The sequence below is a fragment of the Gopherus flavomarginatus genome, chromosome 12 (assembly GCF_025201925.1).
Source record: "Gopherus flavomarginatus isolate rGopFla2 chromosome 12, rGopFla2.mat.asm, whole genome shotgun sequence".
NCBI classification, from domain to species: Eukaryota; Metazoa; Chordata; order Testudines; family Testudinidae; genus Gopherus; species Gopherus flavomarginatus.
This window is the reverse complement of record NC_066628.1, coordinates 30856545-30875473: the sequence shown is the minus strand read 5'-3', so window position 1 is coordinate 30875473 and position 18929 is coordinate 30856545. Positions and strand designations below refer to the sequence as shown.

Sequence of the window (18929 nt, the reverse complement as noted above, 5' to 3'; positions counted from 1 at the left end):
TACTTCACCAGCACCACACCCCAGCATCCCTTAATAATTACTGCATAGGCACTTTTGTATGAGTCAAGTAGCTCTTTTGCTGGGTAGTGATTTAGTTTTCTCAGTCAAACCTACTACACCAGGTTCTTCAGCCTTTGTCCTTTCTTGGAATAAACAGGCTTTTTCCTGCCCCCCTCTCAGGGTTCATGGTTAGCTTCCATACATGTCTCTGCCCTCCCCAGGCCTACTTCCATGCAGAGGTTTTATGCTGCTTGTTGCAGTTGGTCACAGTTCTTCCCTTCCTAGGCCTACCTTCTTCCTGACAGGTTTGCTACTTCTCACAGCTAGGCAGTTTGTTCCTGTTCACCCTGGGCCTGCCCTCTTCCTGAAGGACTAGAAAGCAGATTTTTTTCTTCTCATCCCCTCCGAACTGACTTAGGCCTGCTGTCTCCTCTCTAATTATACTCCCAAGCAGGTGGCACTCCACCCCCTCATCAGGCCCCCAACTAGGTGCACCTGGTTAGTCACCAGGGTGGCTGAACTCACTTCATTTAAGGCTGTGATAGCATCCTCTTCAGGGCCAGTGTAGAGTTCTCTTCCACAGCCCACAAGGTGTGGGTGCTCTCCCCAGCAGTTATCTCACCCAGCCATAGCTGCTGACCGGATAATTTAATTGTATAGCCTGCATTATCGTGTGGTAGATACTGGGCCTCAGAGAGTGATTTTTGTATTCGTTTTCATTATTCCACAGCCTGTAACACCATTCGGATCAACTACAGAGTACTGGCTCATATGGGTGAAAAAGCTGTGCTGGTACATTCAGTTTCATATCTTGTCTATGTTCCTGTTTGACTATATTATGTGCAATAAAACAATTTATTTCATATTACTATTTTTGTTTTTTTTAAAAAAAAACCCACCCCAAACAAAAACAGGCCAGCATTGTCTCTTTAGTGCAATGATGTGCCTTGTGAAAGTACAATCCAGCCAACCTACATGTCTTACTGCATCTCTCTCTCTCTCTCTATGCACTCACGGTAGTCCTAACCCCACTAAAGAGAGAGGCTATATTTTGTATTTATTTACCATTAGACAATACTTATTCCTTCCACTCAGCATAGCTCATGGTAGAATGGCTGCAGCTAAGGGGAGGGGACTTACAAGTGATTCAATGGACAAACTGGTTTCTCTCTTCAACTTCGCCCCCCCGCACACACACACACACACACACACTATCCACTCTATAGTGGGATTTTTCTCTTATTGTTACCCACTGCTTTGCAAAGATCAGTTTCATCACTGTTATTCTCTCCTGTGTCCATCCAGTTTCTTTGCACTCAAATGTATTTTAGAGTGGTGTGGTGGACGAAGCATAGAGCTAGAAATACTCAAATGCTAACCTCTGTTCTGCCATGATTTGCTGAGTTGCCAAGGGGCATATCAGTTTCCTCATCTGTACCATGGGAACAGCAATACCTACCTCGGGGCGCTGTGGTGTGCACTAATGTAAGCAAAGCAATTGGAGTTCCTCAGATGGAAGGAACTATAGCTGTCCTTTTTAATAACGTGTGACTCAACAAGCAATCCTTGTTAAGCTGTGTTATTATTCCACTGCCTGTCGATCCAGTGTCATCAGTTTCTAGTAAGGGCACCCGATCTGGTAGACAAAGAATTATTTAATTTCAAGACTTTATAAATATGTATTTACAAAAAGATTAGTCCAAAGAGTTTAACAAATGTACAGCGCCGGAGTTTGAAGAGATTTTACAATTTCAATATATTGCTTTAGTATAGAAAGAAAAACATTGTTAATGCAATCCCACGATTTAGATCCAAAAAAAGACTATGCTTTTAAATTAAAAATACCCATCCGGGGTTATATTCTCCCCTCTGATGTAAAAGACCAATCCCCCTTCAACTGAGTTACAGAACAAGGAAGAATTGGTCCCCTCTCGACGCCGCTTTTCAAGCAAAACATGTCACCTTCCTCCATCTAACTGAACAACATAACCCAAAAGTCCATGAGCACACAGCAGATGCAGATTTCTTACCAACCGCAGTGAATTTGTTGGCGGGCACAACTTGAGGAGCAGTTACAGCATGGATTAATGTAACGTAAACCTTTCTGCCAAATTGGCATTCAAGCGTTAGGTTTCTTAGACAGCTCCGGAATATGAATTATTCAGATTGCATGAATCCACGCTGCCAGCAACACAGTGAGAGAGAGGAAAGTGGCCAGTTAAAAGTTTGGAATCATACCCTGAATTTTTTGTGAGGGCTGTTTTCAACTACTAATAACATTCAGCTGCACTTTACTAGCAAGTGAGCCTGAGCATTTCTCTATGTGTGTGGAACACAGGGGTCACATATGCACACACATATACAGAGAGAGAGAGAGAGAGAGAGAGTGTACCAGTGGGGGAGAATCAGCTGTCAGTTATCTCCACTAACAGCAGTGCCATCCTTTGCAGACAGACTGGCAGTCAATGCAGGTCTGCAATACACCATTTCCTGCACTGGCAAACTTACTGATGCATTTATCAGGCACCACCACCCTCATCTATCCCAGGGAGCCTCAGATACATCTACACTGTGCCCAAGGTGGTATCGTGGTCTGTTAAGGCAGCATGAAGCACTTTGTTTTATTAGTGATGGCCAGGCAACAACCACTCACAGCTTCACTTTGCTGCTAGTATTTTGCACGGCTTCCCCTGAAACCCACTGCCCGCTCTCATGCTCTCTGTTCAGACACACACCACAGGATAAGGGGGAATTCTACCCCACACTAAGGGTTTAGTTCCATGCCATCCTAGCTCCTGTCTTATTTGGGAAGCAAAACTTATATAAATTGAGCAAGGTGGAATCAAAGCTGCAGCATAACCTCTCAGTCAGGTGGTAATCGGGCTGTCCAGAATATCAAAGTATCGTTCATAAGTAAAGTAACTGAGCTGCTTAGATGTCACTTTAAGATCCCACCCAAGCCAATGACAGAAGTCCCATTGAATTCAATGGGAACAGGTTCAGGACCAACGTCTGCTAACAGGTCATCATCTAGCTACATTCAATGTACAGAATAAGAGTGGGATTTAGACAGCAATTATCTCCAACAGCAGAATTACTTCTGCAGGCAGTAATTCTGCAGGGTGAATTGCTATTTGATGCAATTGCTGGAGGGACGGGGGAGTTCTTGAATGATATAAAACCTGCCTCATTTACATTTTTCACACTGACAAATTGTGAGGAAAGATGCTCAGTAGTTTTATCTCTTACTTCACCCCAGACTGTTTAGTTCCCATTTAGGCTCCAGATCTATGATCTTCTTTTAATTAAAAGATTAGGTGAATTACCTCAAGTGCCTTAACCAAACAAATTATTAGAAGAGCTCTGAAATGCAAACTGTTGCAGAAAAACTCAGAGTAATTTGCTATGAGAATTCACCTGAAGTCTTGCAAGATTTAATTTAAAAAAAAATTCCACACACAGTGTATGTAGCTCCTAAACTCATGGTCAGAAAACATTTACTGTTGTTCACCAGTATAAATCCAATCCAATTTTGGATCAGTCTTCAGGATTCGGCTTGGTCATCTTTAATCACAGTCTGTGGAAGAAAGAAAAGGGGTATTACTTCAGAACTAAGCTAGTCACAGCTGGACTCCTAGGGCAAATGCTTCAGAAAGATGGCCTGTGCTTTCTTGGAAAGGAAACCCTTGACAAATCAAACCCTTGACTAAATTTGAGCCAAAAACCTGAGTTAGGCTATGTCTTTACTGCAAAATGAGATGTGTTTTTATACTGAGTCAGCTATTTAAGTGTAAAATCCTAGTGAAGATAAGGCACGGGTAGTTTTTACCTTGATGCAGCTAGTCAACCCAAGGTGAGAGAGTAGATTGTTGACAATGGTGTGCTACAGATGGAACTTAGACCCAAGTATACCACAGAGAATCACGCTAATTCATCAGGATGTCAGGCTGCCACGAGGGCAAAGTACTAATACCCATGCTTGGAACTCCTAATTAGGAGTTCTTCCACCCCTCACCCCATACTCTCTTTAGGCCCAGGCAGGGGAGGAAGTTTGTGTACAGAAACACAGATATGGTATGTGAGAAACAGCCTTCCTCTACTCCTGCAGCAATAGATTTGCAATGAAACCACCATTTTTTACACTGTTCACAAGCCCAGCAAATTGTAAACCAATATAAAATTATTGAACAGTACAAGCTTTCCTACGTGCAGCAATAAAGACAATAAAACTCAGCCCAGTTAGCTTGGTCTTACTATGGCACTGCCAGCTGAAAGCTACTGGGCTAAAGAAGACTGCTCCAAAGTAACTTGGTTAATGAGCCAAGTCTCAGTGTCCCATGTGACCTATTTAAACACATGCTGAGAAGGGACATTTAGGCTTCACTCAGTAAACTTTGGAATCCTCACCTGCCGCAAGAACTGTCTTCCAAGATAGGAGGTAGCCATGCTGGTTAAATTTGTTCTTCTGCCCACTTTACACTTGATATAACCATACAGGTTGGCCCCCTGTAGAACCACTCCCATTGTAACCACTGCCTGTGACAGAGGAGAAAAGACACAAGGAACAGGGGTTTATTGTCCAGTTCTCTAAAGTCAGAGGTGACAAATCTGGACAGGTATTTAATGCACCCAGTCACTATAGGATTGAGGTGCTAAACTCACCAGCCATTTCACTTTGAATGAGAACAGGGCACTGAAGGCAAATATCACCCAGATGACAGGACAGGTAACTAGTCCTAACCAGAAGATTCGGGACTCGGCTTCAGATGAAACTTTTTTCCCTTGAGTCGATGCCTGGAAATGGAAAGAAACAGAAATTTAGCTGTCTGTTTCCTTGTATAGCTCACAGTATCATTAAAAACAACCCAGAACCAACATACCACAAGTGTTTGCATCCATATTGCAGCGCACAAGTGACTGCTAAGATGCACTCCTAAGGCATGTGGGGAGCTTTCTAGCCCTCTTGGTGCTGTGGAAACATGGCTTAAAAAAAAAAAAAAAAAAAAAAAACCAAAGAAAGGACTTTTCCTGTCAGTTTTCTGGCTGAAATGAAAAGTGTGGAATATGCCCCTTGATATTTTTAGGGACCGGATAAGGGACATTTTTGAACTATTAACATAACATGCCAAGTTCTGGATAACATCCACCACCAGAAGAGCGTACCAGCGGCCCATCATCACATGCCCTAGTGTACACTGTCTCTATCACAAACCAAGAAGGTAGGAGGGAACAAGTGATACATCTTATTACTGTTAGGAAGTTGGTGTTGCCATAGCCAGCAAACCTTCCCCTCAAAACAATCATCAGCTAACTGGACTGGCGCATCTTTATTAACACTTATCACGTGCTTATTAAAAAGTCCCTTGTAGTGTATTGCACTGTATAATTATACAGCACGAGACAGGCCAAGACATACTGCAGAGCCCTTGGTATATTTCAAAATACTGTATAAGCAACTATGTCTAGCTGCTCCCAATAGATGCAAAATTAAATCCTTACACCCTTGGTAAGTAGGCCAATGTAGAGTAGTACAAACAAAGGGAACAGTGCTGATTCATACAGACTTACTATGTTTATATGTTTTCATACTAGTTCCTAGTATTACTGAGCCTGAGGTCATGTCCACCAGATGTGGAAAGAATCGAGCCTGTGAGCACAAGCTCTCAAGCATGCATCCATTCCCTATTTATATATTTTCCCCCAAGACAATATTAACCCAATATAGCTTTAGGAGGTTCAGAGAACTCAACTGAACTGCAAGTATTCTGTTTATTTTCCTCTGCTCTAGTTTCTCTAAACTAGTTTGATCTGGAGAAAGAGTGGTCCAGTGGTTAAGGTGTTAGTCTAGGATTTGAAAGACCTAGGTTCAAATTCCTGCTCAACCACAGAATTCCTATGTGCCGTTCAAGTCACTTAGTCTCTCTGGGCCTCAGTTCCCCATCTGTACAATGGGGATAACAGCCTTCCCTGCCCCACCAGGGAGTTGTGACAATAAATACATTGAAGATAGTGAGGTGCTCAGACACTGTGGTGATCGGGGCCATATAAGCATTTAAGATTAACAGACGGATCATTTAAGAACATAAGAATGGCCACACTGGATCAGATGAAAAAGGTCCATCTAGCCCAGTATCCTGTCTTCTGACAGTGACCAATGCCAGGTGCCCCAGAGGGAATGAACAGAACAGGTAATCAAGTGATCCATCCGCTGTCGCCCATTCTCAGAAGTCTTACATTGACTTCACACAATGAAATGGTCTCTGCTCTTGGGATCCCACAAATGAAAGCTGGGGGCATGGCTGGACTCTAGCTCTCCATGATGACCTGTTTCACATTTACACCAAAGGAAATACAGAGCCTTTAGGTCACTGGCTCCATATCAGATTAGGATAGTGACTTAGAACCATTCAGAGAGTGGCTGAGGGTTAATAACATTTGATGGCCATGCACTATCCTGTATGAAACAAGCTGGTGCCTTCAGCCCGTGAGTAGTTCCAAATGTCCACCTCACAAAATCCACCTCTCACAAATGTCACTCCTCGGTACATGGAAATTTTACCAAACTGCAGCAATTAAAACACAAACATTAAACATTTACCTTCCTGGCTTCAAACACCCAGTGACTCCTGCCATCATCATCCACCTGGTTCCACCAGCGAAGGCCGACCATCAGCCGGCCCGTAACATTCTGGAGAGCATTAAATACAGGAGGAAATGGAGTTCAGAGAGATTTTAGCCCTATACCACCAACCAAACAAATGCTTCCTGTACCTTGCCCATTAAATACCAGAATGAACATTCAAAACCAATTCTTCCCACGTCTTGTAAACTCCTAATGTCCTCAATTGCTATGGCAACCTCAACAACCAATGCCACCACTTATTATATCAGTTGCTACCAGACCATATTCCTTAAACTATATTATAGGTGATCCTGTATTATAGGTAGTTACCAGCATGGCTTATATTTAAGGCTGCCTAATAGTTCCCATTATAAGACAAGGAGGAGGACATACACTGGAATTTGTAAGACTTTGTGATATGGCCCTCACCTGTTAAAAAAGTCACCAGCTATCACTGTTTGAACAGAAATTTTCCAAGTCAGTAGTCTGCCTCAGGGTGGGAAGACTGGGGCTTGCTGGGTATCAGTGGGATGAGTGGGGAAGTTTGGGACAAGTAGCCTCGGAAGTGGACTGGGGATGGGAAAGACTGGGACAAAGAGACTGGAATGAGGATTTAGGATCACAAATTCTTGTAATTTAAGACTGTATCACAATTCACACATACTGTACAAGGAGATAAACTAAGATTGCACAGGCAACCTTAACTCTAGCATCTCCTAACTTCTGAGACTGCTTGAGACTGTAATCTTAACGTTCTTTTAATATAGAGTTTATGTGTAATGCCATGTGCTGTAGGCTTCCACTATGGATTCTAACCGGGCTCCAAAGGTAGCTTCTCAGTACCCTTATTCTGGCCAAGGCATTAGCACAGCTCCATTGGGGCATGCTGTTGGGGAAGATCCTGTTGTTTCAATATTAACACTTCCACTAATAAGGTAACTCATCAGTCTGACGGATGAGGCTACAAAGTCACCATATACATAACTCTGCTAAGAGTGACGAGCAGAAGCAGCTTTAAAGAGAAAGCAGTTTACTAGTACCACCAAGCAGCAGAACCGTTTTAAAGCCCAATAATGAATTTGTATTAGGTGTGTGTTAGTAATAATAATTAACATGCTAGGGAAAGCCACAGCAACAGATTGGTAGCTTCTCTTGAGATGGGAACTGAGAATGCCTTTGTCAAATGCTAGTGCAGTAAAGCAAGGCAACTTCAGTAGAGGGTAATGGAGTGGAAAGCCAAGTTTCTAACAGTATTGGGGTAGTACTTTATTCTTGAATTTGGTGATCTCAATAAGCAGAGCCAAGTATAATGCAAGTAGGCATTGTTTAGGCTCTCTCGTGGCCATGCCAATGTATTTTCTAGCATCTTCAGCCCAACAACATATTAATTTCAATAATATTAAGAAAAAAACTGTGGGTTGGGGTTTTCTGGCAAGCCTTGAATCTGAAAGAGACATAATTTCTGTTTATGAAGCCTATAGTGCATTACGTGAATCAAATGAAAGTCTGAGATTAACCCCTATCCCTATCCACCCCGCCAAAATAAATAACAGGGGGACAGAATTTGAGATTAAGAGATTCCCAGAATTTCTAAAGTTCTTAAATTGTAATGTTCCATATCTTGCAGGATCTAAAAGAGTTGACTTTATTTTTGAACAAAGCCAAACATATTCAGACAGTTTGACCTGACCTGTTGCTCTCTTGAAAGAATATTTTAAAGTGATAAAAGGGGACTTACCTTTACTGCCCAAAAGTCACAAGACAGGAGCAGGATAATTGACACCATGCAGGCAATGAAGCTGCTGCTGATCAGTTCACAGAGAAGATACACAACTATTGCACTGACTCGGAAGAACAAGTGGAAAAATGATGCCACTGGGTGCCTGTAAACGATACATCAGAAATACAATTCAGTCATAGGTCTCCAAAACAAGACTGAAGCCACTTGGTAAAGAGCTGACGTGTTCTCTCAAGGCAGAAGAGGATTTTTTTCTATCTGCACAGCCTACGAGGGCAAATGCCTTCAAATGAGACCGGTTTGCAGAGCACGCTGACAACAGTGGGAAAGATGAGCATTGCAGCGCTACTACGCATCATTCTACATAGCATAACAAAGTTCTCTAGGACAGGGGTTCTCAACTGTTTTTCTGTATCTAAAAGCCAGGGCCGGCATTAAGGGATAGCAAGTAGGGCAACTGCCCGGGGCCCCACACCACAGGGGAGACACAAATCTAAGTTGCTCAGACTTTGGCTTCAGCCCCGGGTGATGGGGCTCGGAGCCCCTGGCTGCAGACCTGCATAGCGGGGCTTTGGCTTTCTGCCCTCGACTCTAGCAAGTCTAACACTGGCCATGCTTGGAAGACCCCCTGAAACCTATCCGCAGCCCCCGTAGGGGGCCCCGCACCCCTGGTTGAGAATCACTGCTCTAGGAGACAACTACACAGACTTATCCTGCCTGTGGTCATTGTTCAAAGTGCATGCAGGATTTGAGGTGGGAGAGAAGAAGGGAGCAGGGAAGCCCTTCAGAAGTTCTCAGTACGTGGCAGTTTTTGAACGGTAACATTAAGACAGACACTTATTGAGATGAATGGAAGCAGATCGCATCTCTCTATAGGGAAATGCTGCTCTTTTCTGGGTCTGCTCTGATGCATTTTCATTTCAAAGAGGCTTTACTCTACAGGAGCTCCCTGTGTATGGCTGTACAGCGCATTTGGGGGTAAAGCAGGAGTGAGGTTGCTGGATCAGCCACTATGATATGGCATGCAAGGGGAAGAAGGGAAACAGAACAGAGGCTATTCCAGACATAAGACTGGAGAAATGCTCATGGAGTGGCCTAGAAAGAAGGATTCCTGTCCTGAAAAACTCCCTATTACACAAGACGCAGTGCACTGGAGCCAGGATTTTGGCCAGTTTACACCTCTTATTGTTTGTTTCAGACTGTCTTCCTGAGTCTGCACACAGACAACACAACATAGGGACCATCGCTAGGTCAGTTAGGGGCTGTCTATTTCTCAGAAGTTGGAAGTTACTTGTCTAAAGTCTGATTTACACATACTTTTTGCATTGGTATAACTATTGCAGTTAAGAGTGTGATTTTTTTTTTACCAAAATAGTTATAAGGGTACAACCCCTAGTGTGGACAGTTATGCCACAATAAAGAATCCATCCATAAAGACGTGGATTCTTTTTTAATGGATGATTAAATTCTTCAGCAATTCATGAGTAAGCCTCCTACCCTCCCCATTTGCCAGGAAACATTTCTTTAAAACATGACATTCACTTCTAAGAGAGAAACTCATTGCTCTTGCACCAAAAAGTAGACACGAAACAAACAAGAACGAACACGCCAGTCCTGCCTCTGCCACATTTCTGGGTGGAACCCATGAAGGAACAATTTCTACTGACCACAGACCTTATCTTTGAAACCCATGAAGGAACAATTTCTACTGACCACGGACCTTATCTTTGACTTTTTTGATCTTGTGGATACTTCTTCATCTGCGTCAAACAGTGACACATCTTCAGTGTCATCATTACTGTCCTAAAGTGGCAGACAGATACAAAATGTTACAACAGAAGTAATTGATACAGTATTTTCAGATGCAAAAGGAGGATGGGTTTGATAATCCAGAATTATTCTGATGAGACCTTAAGGTTAAAGAACTTGGAAATTAACCAAATGCAACAGAAATTACAGCCCCCCTCCCAAAACTGTTTTAAACACTGTCTCCTTCATCTTGCATCACATGAAGACCATCTTAAACACATGCTTTGAGTCCAAAGGGCCCTTTTGCAAACAGTAGGGTAATCTCAGGTCTTAATATAAGTCCTTTATGCACACAGCCTCAGCCCTTTTGAGCATTTCTGGACTTCTTGTTTATTTTCAGAGCCATAAACTTTGGCTTGTCCATGTTATATTAGGGTTCCACAGAGGACATAAATACTGAAGTTAGGGGCTGTCTATTTCTCAGAAGTTGGAAGTTACTTGTCTAAAGTCTGATTTACACATACTTTTTGCATTGGTATAACTATTGCAGTTAAGAGTGTGATTTTTTTTTTTACCAAAATAGTTATAAGGGTACAACCCCTAGTGTGGACAGTTATGCCAGTATAAAGGGGCCTTCGCTGATATAGCTTATTCTCCTTTCCATGTGAGGATAAGCTATACTGATGTAAACACCTTTATACCAGTATAACTGCATCCACATTAAGTGGGTTGTATCGCTTAAACTAGACCGAGATAGTATCAGAGGGGTAGCCGTGTTAGTCTGGATCTGTAAAAGCAGCAAAGAGTCCTGTACTACATGCACTCGACGAAGTGGGTATTCACCCACGAAAGCTCATGCTCCAATACGTCTGTTAGTCTATAAGGTGCCACAGGACTCTTTGCTTCTTTTACACAGATATAGTTAAAGCAGTACAATTTTTATGTGTAGACAAGCCCTCAGATATCTCCAGTGAAGTAAATTTTCCTTTCAATAGGCACACTTAACTGCCATTAACACTAAATCAGGTGTTTGCGTGACAGGGTGGCATTTTAAAAAAACATCTGGCATATCTTTATCACAGAGTTTACAAAACTAAGATAGAGGATCTTCTCCTGCCTTCACTTTACAGCAGACCCTTTCTGTAAGGCCTGCCCAAGTCCAAGCTCTGTGGAGTCACTCGCATGCAGAATGCTGCAGCGTTGCTACAAGAAAATACAAAGAAAATCACATCATGCATTCTTCAAAATCCTTCTGGCTTCCCATTCAATTCAGGAATCTGCTCAAATTTGCCCTAACTGTTTTTATGACTCTTACCATGCCACACAGTCGACCTACCCCAGCCCAATACACAGGCCATGGGCCAAATTCAGTGTTGACGTAATGCAGTGTTACAAATTAATCTTTACTGAGAGATCTCAGGCATTCGCACAACTAAGCTTTTTTCAAAGTTCCATGTATTTGTCTGCATTGGCTTTATGAATTTATATTAAACTTGAGTTATGCTTGTAAATTCACCTCCCTGAATGTCTGATCCCAGATGTTTGGGTTTTTTAAAATTATTTGATGAACACTACACAATACAATGGCATACGTCTGCCCTGATTTTGCAAACAATCAAACAACTGATTAAGTATATGAGTAGCCCCAGGGACTACTCATATGCTTAAAGTTAAGCATGAGATTAAGCATTTGCAGGACAAAAAAAAAATTATCTGGTAATTTTTTATGCGCGTCATTTTCAAAATTTGGCATAATTCCTTGGCATCTACAAATATATCACATCACTGTTAAGACACCATTCCTATACGAGTTTCTATAGTTCTGTTAAATAACTGATTATTGAAGATTGCAAGAAGTTTAACAATGAAAAGCATTCACGTCTTTGTTCTTTGCATTTACTTAACCCAATGAAATCCAGATCCCTGACTAGGGCCTACTGATGCTACCACAATATAAATCCTAATGAAGCAGTAATTGGCAAATGGTTTAGTTAAGACTGGGATCGGCAACCTTTGGCACATGACCTGCCAGGGTAAGCTCCCTGGCAGGCCGGTTTGTTTACCTGCCACGTCTGCAGGTTCGGCCAATCGCAGCTCTCACTGGCTGCGGTTCGCCTCTTCAGGCTAATTGGGGCTGTGGGAAGTGGCGGCCAGCACATCCCTTGGTCCACACTGCTTCCCGCAGCCCCCATTGGACTGGAAGGAGGAACTGTGGCCAGTGGAAGCTGCGATCATCCGAACCTGCAGATGCAGCAGGTAGACAAAACGGCTAAGCCCACCAGGGAGCTTACCCTGGCAGGCCACAGACCAAAGGCTGCCGATCTCTGAGTTAAGATTTCCAGTTACTAGTGTTTATCCATGTGCGTTTATTTTCAGGTCAATTATTGCTTATTTTTAGTAAAAATATTTTGGTGTTTTAAATTGTTTCACCTAAAGTATTGTTTTTAAAAAAGGGCTCCTCACAAGCCCCCTACCTCCAAGCAGCAGTAGATCCCTGGTATTCATATCTTAACCTTCCGCCCTCCCCCATCTCCTAGTAATTCTTTTGCTATGTTCCCACACTCTGAAATAACTGCTCTGACCCCATCACCCTCTGTCCAGAATCCCTTCTATTCTGACCTCTGACCTCCAACCCCAGCTCGCCGCCTACCCTGAACCCCCTTCCAACCACCTCGTCCTCCAACCCCAGCTCATTGCCTACCCTGAACCCCCTTCCAATCACCCCGTCCTCCAACCCCAGCTCGCCGCCTACCCTGAACCCCCTTCCACCCTGACCGCTGCTCTCCGACCCCAGCTCAGCACCTACCCTGAATCCCCTTCCACCCTGACCCCTGCCCTCCGACCCCAGCTCGCCGCCTGCCCTGAACCTCCTTCCACCCTGACCCCTGCCCTCCGACCCCAGCTCAGCACCTACCCTGAATCCCCTTCCACCCTGACCGCTGCCCTCCGACCCCAGCTCGCCGCCTGCCATGGACCCTCTTCCACCCTGACCGCTGCCCTCCGACCCCAGCTCGCCGCCTGCCCTGAACCCCCTTCCACCCTGACCGCTGCCCTCCGACCCCAGCTCGCCGCCTGCCATGGACCCTCTTCCACCCTGACCGCTGCCCTCCGACCCCAGCTCGCCGCCTGCCCTGAACCCCCTTCCACCCTGACCCCTGCCCTCCGACCCCAGCTCGCCGCCTGCCCTGAACCCCCTTCCACCCCGACCCCTGCCCTCCGACCCCAGCTCGCCGCCTACCCTGAACCCCCTTCCACCCTGACCACTGCCCTCCGACCCCAGCTCGCTGCCTACCCTGAACCCCCTTCCACCCTGACCGCTGCCCTCCGACCCCAGCTCAGCACCTACCCTGAACCCCCTTCCACCCTGACCCCTGCCCTCCGACCCCAGCTCGCCGCCTGCCATGGACCCTCTTCCACCCTGACCGCTGCCCTCCGACCCCAGCTCGCCGCCTGCCCTGAACCCCCTTCCACCCCGACCCCTGCCCTCCGACCCCAGCTCGCCGCCTGCCCTGAACCCCCTTCCACCCCGACGGCGGCACCGCCCGCGCTGCTCACCCTCCCGTGGTGGCCTCTGAGCCCAGCTCTGAGCCATGAACCCTCCTCCTACTTCTTCAATCACCGACCCCTGACCCTTGGCCCCTCCCCGCGCCAGGCCGCTGCCAACGAAGACCCTGGGGCAACCCCACTAACCCCGGACTCCTCGGGACCCTCCTCACCTGCCGTAGCATCGTTGGAGCCGCCTCACTTCCGCCTCCCGTCACGTCATCCCCCGGAGCCAATCCCTCACGTGAACCCCGCCCGTCGCGTGTCGTCATCATAGCGCGCCAGGTGGGCGCACGAACAACGCGTAAGTGACCGGCCGTGGGAGCGGAGATGAGAGCGGCTGGTTACCCTGGCACCGCGGGCTCTCGGCAGGAACCCGTATAGGCCACAGCGGCCGGAGCGGCTCCTCAGGGCCTACCCTGTCGCTGGGGCACTGAAAGGCCGCCCCCCCCCAGCTCGTCGTGGCATGGCCGGGCCGGCGCCTGTCAGCTGGAAGGTCCCCAGAGCTGCCCCCCCCCCGCGTTAGGGGATCGGTTCCGGGCGTCGCCCTGGGTAACTGCATGGCTGGGGGGGCCTCGTGCACCAGCCCAAAGCGGGGCTGGCGAGGTGCCATGTGCCAGGGAGCTGCAGGGCTGTCAGCCCAGCGCCGCACGTCTCCACTGCAAACCCTGCAGCGCTCAGTGTAGACACTTGCTGCAGCAAGGTAGTAAATCCTCTCCGAAAGGCAGCGGCTAGATCAAGGGGAGAATTCTTCCATTGGCCTGTCTGCGTTACAGGGGATGGGTAGGTTGACTTAACTGTGCCTCCCGCAGGGCGTGAAATTTTTAACAGATCTGAGCGATGGAGCCCGGGTGATCTAAGTTTTAGGTGCAGACCAATCCTGAGGTAGAGATTTGTAGCAATGCAGTGACACTGCTGTGAACTCCCTTTACATATGTTGCTTTCTCTTTACTGTTAAGAAAGATGCATTCTTTAACTCAAGGTAACTAATGCATGAGAGCTATCTTGACTTAAAAAGACAGTCATGATGAGACAAGGCACATTAGATTGATCATGGGTACACTAGGTGAGGCCAACCCCAGGTGGACCTGTCTAGTTGACTAAAATGCCTTGACTTCACTGTATTCTTTTCCCTTGGGATTGCTCATGTGCATTAGTAAACCTGAGGTAAAAATCACACCTTTTTCAGTAACAAAGACAAGTCCTTAGAAAGGGCTCTGCAATTATAACAACTGCGAAGTCAGCCCTGTTCCTAGTTTTGGCACACCAAGATCCAAATTGTGATGTTTGGTCCTCAATGTTTCCAACTGCTCAACAGCATTAAAAGATACTAAAAGTATGTTCAGCATTTTCCAGCTCTTTCCTTTCCACATAAGCAATTGCTGTAGTTGTCAGAATGTTTTTCAGTCACCACCTGAAGCAGAGTGGCATATGCAGTTGCTGAAGGGAGGGGAGCAGGCATCTCTGTTAAGATGCAGTCCAAGCAATGAAAAAGTAGGAAAAACTCCTGGCTTAGCAAGCTGTTGGGTATATAGAGCTGCAGGTTTCTATGCTAAGTATCCTTAGAGATGTCTTCAAGATTTATCTTGGGTTGTGTTTAATCTTCTCTAACTCTTGGGACCAGATTCTCTTCTCCCATCAGTTTTACACCCAAATAACTTGACTTCAGTTGAGAGATTCCTGATTCATACTCATGTATGTGAGGGAGAATCAAGCCTGTAAGCCTTTTGTGTGCCAAGGAATGTAAGGGAAAACTTCCTCTTGGTGCTATTACTGATGGCTCCTACTGTTCCAGATACAGATATCTCTCTATCTTGTTAATTATTTGGGTTTTTTGGGAATCGCAAAAGATTATGAAAAGAAAACAAAATTGTTAAGTTACTTTAGAAAGCAGAAACTACTTTTTTTCCATCCTGTAAGTCATAATAATTGTAGTATAGCACAATGCCCATTACAGACCTTACCAGGTACAGAAGATTTATGAAGACAGTCAGTTTTTAAGATCACCAATTTTTAGAACATTTTTTTCTGCTTTTCATTGTTTGTGAATCTTTGTAGAATAACTGTGGGTAACATCACTTTATTCTGCATATGTGAAGTCAAAGTTAGTTTTACTGCAGCGGGAGTAGTGTGAGGGCTTAACTATTTTGTCAAGTATAAGAAAAAGTACTTAAGGCTTATTCCTCACCATCTCTCCAACCTGGAGATCTGCGTGGGTAAGAGAGAATGAGTTTGCTCAGCTCTTGTATAATATGTAGAATCAGTAATGATTTAATTTTTTTAAAATGAGTAGTTCAAAACCAATGAAAGAATCAAGAAGTATTTTCATCTTGCAAAGTATTACCCTTGCTTATCCCAACAGTGTCAGCTTTCTACTAATTTGTACTTGCCCCTGAGTGAATGGAACTTCTGGGAATGAGTCTGAACATCTATAGCAATATTTTCTATTATTTCTATAAATAAATACTTAAAGCATGTAACTGGTTGGCTCAAGCATCCAAATGCTAGTGAAAATGCAGACAATGAATGGAGAAAAGGCCTGGGAGAAGATAAGAACCCACATTCCCTTTGACATGACTCAGAGTTATGGGTGGGCAGCACCTGTCTGGATCAGGCCAAACGTATGGTAATAAAGCGCACTTCACAAACAAGGACCTTGATCCTGCAGACTTGTATGCTCCAGAGCAATAATGGAGACCCAAACTACAGCACTGTGCTAGTGTATGAAAACCAGAATGTGAAACTGACTATCAAACAACTTAATTACCGCATCCAAAATAAGTGAAATGCAAACAAAAATGAAATGTAGATCTTAAATTTTTTAAAATTAGTTCAATTTAATAATCTCAGGTCACATGACCGACAAGGGATTTAACATGATTTTGAGGTTAATGGTGTCCATTTAAGTTCTAATTAAAACCAAAAGTTATTTAATTTTGTAAACTACAGGTGGAGGAAAATATTGTAGCTGAGAGAGGGAGCTGAGCACAGTTGAACACACTGAAATTTTATGTCCAATGCTATATAAGAACCCTGAGTTGACTGCTTAATCCACTTATTGTGGTTGTCTGTGCCTTGCAGATACCAAATATAAAGCCATGGTCTAAGTAATTTGACACATTCCTATAGTCAATCCACTGGGTCCAGTCCTTTCAATGGGAAGAGGGTCTCATGCACTCTACGGGCTTGTCTTCACTAGGAAATTTAATCATGTCTAAACATGATTTTAATCTTGAGTTAGGTGACAACGCTGACAACAACTGACTGGTCATCATCCGCAAGGATAAATCATGTTCCACATTGTGTCAGATACTGATGGGTAAACCCTAGTACATCTGCACTGACTGTCAGCACTGTGTTAACTAACTCAACTATTAAAAATCAAGTCTAAATGCAGTTACATTTCTAGGGAAGATAAGGATGAAATTCACCCCTGTGCAAAGACCCAGCACTAGGCCTATGCACTATTTTCATCCCTCTTAAGATCTCAAATAAGATTTAAGCAAGACAAGGTCTTGTGCTGACCCTTTATTCAGAATAGATTTGACACTAATAAAATTGGTCTCATAGGAAAATCCATGTAAATTTTTCAGTACAGAAGCAGTCTATGCTAGAGTAAAGATGTGCAAGGCTCCTTGATGCTGTCTGCTTGTCTTTACAGTTCTCTGTCAGAGAACAAGCAGTTTCAATTACAGTCCAATAAGGAAGATACAAGTACAAAGAAATGTTATGGTTGGGTACATTTATTTTGTATAATAAATATGCACATTTCATGTGGCTCAGACACCTGGTGAATTGTCCCCAGGATTGCAAGGGTCAGGCACCTCTTGCTCAAAACATAGGTCAGATGATCAGCCTCTTGGAGCTTGTCTGAGGCCTTGCAAGGAAAACTTGCAAGCATAGCGCTGTGTGGTGATCACAAGAGGAGATGCTGATGATCACATTTAAATCAGTCTACCGTAACACTAGGCCCAGCTGAATAATAATCTCATAGGCTGCTGTGAGGACTATTTAACTATGTCAATAATACTTTCTTGAAGAGTCATGCACTGTTCCTTATATAATCCCTCCCACAACAGAACACTGAAGGCCATTAGATGGTATCCTCAAGTGGGGACCACAGCTGAATCAAACAATTTGAGCAACCCAAGAAGCCCCAAATCCCATCTTTTTGTTTGCATTTATTTCTTTAAAAGAGCTGGTAGTGTGCCTTAAGGAGCTTCGCTCAGACATACACATTAAGCCCAAGTTCAGGGGCAGCTATTTTTCCCTCCTTGGTGAAATTGTCGATGGGGAGGCCTTTAATTTTCTTTAACCAGGCCTTCCTGCACTCTTTTTGCTGGTCTGCTATACGTTTTGTTTGGTGAGCTTGATACTCAACAGCTGTAGCTTCTTCATACATTTTCATCTGCTTCACTGTCAGAAGCCTGAACCCGCTGTTGATCCGATAAGGATTTGCAGTTTGTAAGAAGAGGGGACTTTCTCTCCGGGGCCCCGCTTCAATTTTAGTTTGTGCAATCATCATGCGTGTCAATTTGATGGATTCAGATGAGCTCGTTAAGTGGCCAATCAACTGAGCCCCACCTTCAGATAGGGAAGTGGCTCTACCATGGCCAGTATGAACCTTCTCTTCTGGCAAACTGCAGCATGACTTGGAGCGTACAATCACGGGAGCAGGAATGAAAGAGTGCACTGCAGACCCATGCAAAGAGTTCTTCAAGTTGAGCTGCAGTCTTTTGGTTTCAAAAGGTGTGGAAATTCTTTTCATAATCAGAGAGCCACTGGCAGATTTAATGTGTCTGAGTTGGGCTGACTGATCCTTTTTCTCTTGCTTAGGGATTTTGTATGACAACACCTTTTTAGGGTGTTCCTGGGGGCGTAGCCGAGGTCCCCAGACATCTCTGATTTTTGCATGGTGTATCATATTGGAGCTGACTTGGTCTGGCTTGTAGGCGTGCTGCAGCGTGCTAACAGTCAGGAGAATCTGGTCAGGAGAAATGGGACAATGCGGGCTTCGTTTCTTTATACGCTGTAAAGCGGCCTCTGCATTTTCAGCAAGTGAAGATGCGTGGACCGGAGAGTCGTAGCCAGATTCACCATCTATTTCCAAAGATAAACATGAAGAAAAGAAAAAAAATCTGACTCTATTTATAGACGTGTATATATGGAAGTGATTTTACAGTGAGGCTTGTGGTGGTAGTAGCCTGTTTGATCATTCTTGGAGAGATGGAGTCCCCAAAGGGGGATGATAATGGGCACTAAAGTGACAGTCCTGGA

General features: G+C 44.5%; 2 protein-coding genes across 3 annotated transcripts in view; both read right to left on the bottom strand.

The window, feature by feature from the left end:
* Positions 1-3418: 3418 nt before the first annotated feature.
* Positions 3419-13942, bottom strand: TVP23C (trans-golgi network vesicle protein 23 homolog C). Of its 2 annotated transcripts, none has more exons than XM_050919452.1 (7): positions 13826-13942; positions 10081-10163; positions 8361-8505; positions 6599-6688; positions 4663-4794; positions 4408-4536; positions 3419-3577 (listed from the first exon to the last, which is right to left on the bottom strand). In XM_050919452.1, exons 1-7 carry the CDS (start codon positions 13925-13927, stop codon positions 3545-3547), a joined length of 714 nt encoding a protein of 237 aa, XP_050775409.1. In that variant the 5' UTR covers positions 13928-13942; the 3' UTR covers positions 3419-3544. The 2 variants fall into 2 exon arrangements, with proteins under 2 accessions (XP_050775409.1, XP_050775410.1); XM_050919453.1 differs by having other exon boundaries at positions 10081-10164; positions 13836-13877.
* Positions 13943-17414: 3472 nt separating this feature from the next.
* The window catches only part of FBXW10B (F-box and WD repeat domain containing 10B), a 28845-nt gene continuing 27330 nt past the window's right edge, over positions 17415-18929 (bottom strand). The window contains exon 14 of the mRNA XM_050919221.1: positions 17415-18752. Coding sequence (XP_050775178.1) covers positions 17878-18752 — 875 coding nt within the window. The 3' untranslated portion in view covers positions 17415-17877. The remainder of the gene's footprint in view (positions 18753-18929) is intronic.